Source organism: Muntiacus reevesi, chromosome 5 (genome assembly GCF_963930625.1).
Source record: "Muntiacus reevesi chromosome 5, mMunRee1.1, whole genome shotgun sequence".
In the NCBI taxonomy this organism is placed as follows: Eukaryota; Metazoa; Chordata; class Mammalia; order Artiodactyla; family Cervidae; genus Muntiacus; species Muntiacus reevesi.
In genome coordinates this window covers 87,410,058-87,416,057 of record NC_089253.1, presented here as the reverse complement: position 1 = coordinate 87,416,057, position 6,000 = coordinate 87,410,058, and the positions used below count along the sequence as shown (strand labels likewise).

The window sequence follows — 6,000 nt, the reverse complement described above, 5'->3', positions numbered from 1 at the left end:
ATCGCATCGTCCGCTGGAGTTTCCCAGCCCAGGAGGCTGGAGGGGAGGAACGTCTGGGCCCTTCTGCAGGTGGGAAAGGTGACGTCACACACAGGAGATCTCGGAGCCAGTGGGGCCCCAGAGTCTGGAGGTATTTCTCTCCCCAAATACCAGGGCCTCCCACCTCTCGGAGGGCCACCTTGTCTCATGGTGGGCTGTGAGAAGCTGGCACCCAGGGGTCTGCTGCATTGTTAGAAGCTGAGGGCCTCAGGGGAGCCATGAGGGAGATGGGGGGGGGGGTTACAGCTGGACCTCTCATGGCCAAAGGACACAGCCCCCCAGGGCCCAGGTCTGGTCCATAGCAGGAGGCCCTCGGTTTATGAAGAGAAGTGTGTTACAGAATGTTAATAAATGGAATTGTAGTATAACAGCCCCACTCAAAGGGAGTGAGAGCAAAGTGACTGGGGTGCCCACAAGCTGCTCCCAGCCTTCCTTCGGTGTCAAGGGACATTGTCACCTCCTGGCTTTGCCGGAGATGAGGGGTGTCTGTGTATAGATTCTTCTCACATAGACTTCTGGGCTCTTATTAATAAGCCCCTACCTTCCACACAGTGGAAACAGTGTCAGACTTTATTTTGGGGGGCTCCAAAATCACTGTAGATGGTGACTGCAGCCATGAAATTAAGACGCTTACTCCTTGGAAGGAAAGTTATGACCAACCTAGATAGCATATTAAAAAGCATAGACATTACTTTGCCAACAAAGGTCCATCTGGTCAAAGCTATGCTTTTTCCAGTGGTCGTGTATGGATGTGAGAGTTGGACTGTGAAGAAAGGTGAGTGCAGAAAAATTGATGCTTTTGAACTGTGGCGTTGGAGAAGACTCCTGAGAGTCCCTTGGACTGCAAGGAGATCCAACCAGTCCATCCTGAAGGAGATAAGTCCTGGGTGTTCATTGGAAGGACTGATGCTGAAGCTGACACTCCAATACTTTGGCCAACTCATGCAAAGAGTTGACTCATTGGAAAAGACCCTGATGCTGGGAGGGATTTGGGGCAGGAGGAGAAGGGGACGACCGAGGATGAGATGGCTGGATGGCATCACCGACTTGATGGGCATGAGTTTGGGTAAACTCCGGGAGTTTGTGATGGACAGGGAGGCCTGGCGTGCTGTGACTTATGGGGTCGCAAAGAGTCAGACACGACTAAGTGACTGAACTGAACTGAACTGAACCTTCCACTTTGGAAGGCCTTTCCAGAAAGTCAGAGAAATCCAGAGGTGCGGTAGTGGGAGGGAACCCAGGGAGGGAACCCAACGGGAGGGAACCCACCCACCTCCGCCCCAAAACAGGAGCCCTGAAATGACCTTCATTCTCCCCGTCCTACCCCCGACTCCTCCGCCACCAGTCCTGCAACTGTTCTCGTCCCTCTGTGCTGCTTGGCACTTGGGCTGCAGAATTTGTATACTTGTGACCCAGTTCTTTTTAGTCCCCTATCAAACTGACGTGTCTCCTGAGGCATGGGTCATCCGCCCCGTCAGAGGGTCTCTTGGTGGGGGCTGGAGCGAGCCCTGTGGTCAGGCCTGGAGCCTTCTGTCCCCTTGGCCCCTCCTGACCATCAGTTTGGCTCAAGGAGAAGAAAGCTCACCTCTCCAAGCCTTCTTGCCCCAGGAACAGGACGGTGGGCACGGGACTCCATTCCTGACCTCTTGCCAGACCAGAAAGCCCGGTCCCCTGAACCATGGTGGGATAGGCTCGCATCTGGTGCCTCCCCATGCCCACCTCCAAACTGGTTCTCTTGGGAGATGGGGAGGAGCCCAGGGCAGGGCAACCGGGTCATTTCCCAGGGCCCAAGTCTTCTTTGCGGGGTTGGCACATCCTGTCCTGCCCTGCGGGAGAGTCCAGGAGCCAGGGTTCAGTGCTTGTCACTCTCCTGCACTTGGCTAAGCGAAGGGACAGAATTAGCTCTTTGCTTCAACTCTCAAGGCTCTCCAAGTGGCCATTGGGGGAGGGAGGAGGACGCCGCCTCCTGGGAACCTGCCCAAGGCTTTTTCCCTGGTTCCTCTGGGAAAAGATCCAGAAAAAGAAAGTATCCCAGCTGAGAGGGAGGGGGTAGGGTGGGACTGGGCCTGGCTGTTGGGAGCCCTTGGGGCTCTGGGAAGATGCGAAGTTCTGGTGAAGCCAAGACAGCGATTTTATTCTCAGTGGGCCTTGGGGAGGGCCGGTTGGGCCTCCTCACCCCCAGATCCACTCAGACCCCTGGGGTCCTCCCTGCATTCCTGGCCTGCAGGCCAAGTGCAATTTCACGGAAACTTCAGGAGTTGAATCCTCTCCGAAATGCTGAGTCCAGAAATGAGCCTGCCACTCAAGTTTGGTCAGAAAAGTCAGGGCTCAACAGACTGAATTCCCACTCCTTCCTCGTCTGTCCCTAACCACTGAGATGTGTCACCCCCAGCCTATCTCCTGGGAGAGCCAGTGACCAGCACCTGGTCTGTGGCACCAGGACTATTGGGGGGGGGGGGGGGCAGGCCACACCCAGCAGACCAACCCACATTGTATTCACATGCCAAAGGGGGGCTACAGTGCAGGCATGGGCCTTCCAGGCCTGACCTTTGCAGGCCGGATCCCTTCATCAGCTTTCCCCCAAAACTCACTTCAGTGACACAGATCCTCGAGAACCAAAATGAAAGTGGTGATCCCCAAACTTGCTATGGTAAGCCAGGGGGTCAGGTAGACCTGGGTTCAAATTCTGGCTCCTGTGTTCACAAGCCCCAAAACTTGGGCACGTTATTTCCCCGCTCTGAGCCTGTTTTCTCATCACTGAGGTGGTCTTTCTAATACCACCCTCCTGAAAGGGCAGTGCTTCTTTGGGGCTCTGCTCAGAACTGGGTGTGTAACACCTAGAGACCCCCGTTCCAGGGCAGGATCTGTCTGCCTCTCTCCACCCTCTGCCTGAGTGTGTGCATGCTAAATTACTCTAGTCGTGTCTGACTCTTTGAGACCCCATGGACTGTAGGTTCCTCTGTCCATGGGATTCTCTAGGCAAGAATACTAGAGTGAGTTGCCATGCCCTCCTCTAGGGGATCTTTCTGGACCAGGAAGTGAACCCATGTCTTTTACATGTTGTGTCTTTTGCATTGGCAGCCGGGTTCTTTACCACTAATGCCATCTGGGAAGCCCATCATTTGCCTACATTTTTTCTTAAGTTCCTACAGACAGCTCCTTTCACAGTGTGGCGGATTACAGTACAGTTCAAGATCACTGACCATTCCTCCAGGGGGATTGTATACCCAGCAGTATCCACAGCGTGTTTGACCATATGACCTGCTCTGGCCAATGGAATGTGAGCAGAAGTGATGCACGTTGTTTCCAGGCAGAAAATTTCAGAGCCAGTGCATGTGTTCCCAGGTGTGTCTACTTTTGCCCCAAAATAACATCATCCCAGAAGGAGACTCCTCTCTCAGCTGGGGCCCCAGAGTGAAAAGGACACACAGCAGAGCTGCAGCCACCCTCTGTGGACAGAGGCAATGTAATACAAGCTCTGTTGTTGGAAGCCATGGACATCTGGGGGTCATATTTTGTCTGATACACATTGTGGCTCTTCAAAGTCTATAAAGGGGTTCCTGAGAGTTGATTTTTGTCTTGACCACTGTTAGATACAATGGATAAATAACACTTAAGATGTTAAACTTTGCAGCTTGGCTGCTATTCCGTTGGTGCTCAATAGACAGTGAATGTGATTGTGACTTGGCATCTTTGCACACAGACCAGACTGATGACTGTTGAACCGCAAGACTGCTCTTCCTGTCGTGTGAGTTGTGTGAAGGTGCAGGCTTTGTGTGATGCTCCAGCAAGCTTCTCCATTGAATTTGTGCCTGTGATTTTCTCTGTTATCTTCTGGAACCACTGCCTGCTCCTGTCCCCCATTCTGCCAACCACCTGCAAGAGCTATGTAGATGGAGGAGCTATGTAGAATCTCGCCTTAGATGAGATTCCATTGTCCACCGGTCCCCTGGCAGTAACAGAGAACACACACAGGAGGAGCCTTGATGCATCTCTCCCCACATTTCCTTGGCTGTCATTTTCCCCATTGCCTGAATCCACATCAAACCCCTCTGCCATCCCAGACTTCTCATTCTCCTTTGCTATTTCACTTCTATCCCGTGATCAGATCTGACCTGGGGTCCCACAGTACCCTCTTAGCACTGGCCTTGGTGTGCTGGTGGTCTTCAGAGTTTTGGCTTCTCAGCAGCATTCCCCTCTCGGCACATGCTAGGTAGACAGTAGGGGCTTGATAAAATCTGGTTCTTCTCTCCTGAGTTAGTGGCCTGGGGACTGGTGGGGCCATGGCAGGGCAGAGGGCAGGTCTCTGTAGGCTAGTTCCTGATGGTTTTCCACAGATGCAGGTGGGAAGGCAAAGTGCCCCCCAACCTGTGACTGTTGGGAGGGGCCTGAAAGAGCTGGCAAGAAACCAGTAACTCCCTGCCCCCACAGGCCTGGATTCCAATTTCTCTCCTGATTTCTGCCTCCTTCTTGTCTACTCCACCCCTGGCAGCTGGGGACCCCGAGCAGACCAATTCTCTCTGAAAGGATGGGATGTTATGGTTGGGACTGGTCCCCTCTCCACTGCCCACCAAGGACCAGAGGTCAAGGATTTCAAGAAAAACACTCACAAAAGCTTTCTCTCTTTATTTTATATATTCCTGCCGTTCAATCAGTTTGCACAAGCTGAGGATGAGTGAATTTTGGAGGCGAAGGAGGAGCATGTGGGCACAGACCATCCCGGAAATAGTCTATGCACATTGCCGAGGCTGGTTAGACTTGAGAAGCGATTTAACAATAAACTCTACAGAATCAGAAATGTACAAAAGTGTCAAGGCAGCTGCTGGCTGATTTCTTGCCTCCCCATGGGGGTCAGAGTTACGCCCATCAGTCCTGTACAAAGGTCCTGGGGCTGGCTAGGGGGGCAGCCGGATTCTTCCCCAGGATAGAAGCAGTCCTGCTCACCCAGCAGAAGTGTGCCGAGGGACAGGCACGTGGGTGTATGCCCAGGTGCCCATGCCCCCTCAGATTCCGTGGCTTTTGAGCCTGTGTCTCCATCCTGTCTTTATGTCCGCCCTTTGAAAGTGTTCATGCAGGTGTAGGTTCCTGAGAATTTGTGGATCTCCTCGAGGGCAGCCTGTGGGAGTATGCTGAGGGAGGGAGAAAGGAGAAAAGAAGATGGTCAATGGGGGACGAGCGGACAGGTAGCCAAACAAGATAGGTAGTTGAGTAGTGGTTCCCATGAGCTCTCCCCACCCCTTCTCTCCAACACAGGCCAGCTCCCCCCATAAGCCAACCCACCCGCCCCTCCATGGAGGAAGGGCTTTCAATTAAGTAGATAAATGAAAGTGAAGTGAAAGTGAAAGTGTTAGTTGCTCAGTTGTGTCCGAATCTTTGCGACCCGGGGGACAGTAGCCCAGCAGGCTCCTCTGTCCATGGGGATTCTCTAGGCAAGAATACTGGAGTAATTGCCATGTCCTCCTACAGAGGATCTTCCTGACCCAGGGACTGAATCCAGGTCTCTTGCATTGCAGGGAGATTTTTTACCATCTGAGTCACCAGGGAAGCCCAGTATAAATAGTTTTTTACAAGGTAAAGGGTAGGTATAAACAAACTTTCAAAGCCACATTCTGAGCATTTTAGGGTCTATAATTATCTCAGAAATCTATGAATTCCAGATGCCACTTATTCAACAAATATGTACTGTGTGGGGCTAATGAGTTAGGTACTGGGTATTACCTTCTTGTTTCCCCCTACTCCATGTATTAACTTATTTATTAAGCAGCCACACTGTTTTCCTGATACATTTTACTACCAAAGTCTGTCCTATCTACCATTTCAATATTCTCAACCAAGTTTGCTCCACTCCAGAGTGGTGTCTTCCTTTAGCTGGGACCTTCCTTTTATTTCTCTCCCTTTATTTCCCTCCAGATAGTAAAACACCTGCATAGACTGGGCTGGTGAAAAAGTCCATTTGGGCCC

General features: G+C 52.0%; 1 protein-coding gene across 1 annotated transcript in view; it reads right to left on the bottom strand.

Annotated features, from left to right (window-relative positions):
• Window positions 1–4,650: 4,650 nt before the first annotated feature.
• The window catches only part of DHRS3 (dehydrogenase/reductase 3), a 49,041-nt gene continuing 47,691 nt past the window's right edge, over window positions 4,651–6,000 (bottom strand). The window contains exon 6 of the mRNA XM_065935727.1: window positions 4,651–5,168. Coding sequence (XP_065791799.1) covers window positions 5,084–5,168 — 85 coding nt within the window. The 3' untranslated portion in view covers window positions 4,651–5,083. The remainder of the gene's footprint in view (window positions 5,169–6,000) is intronic.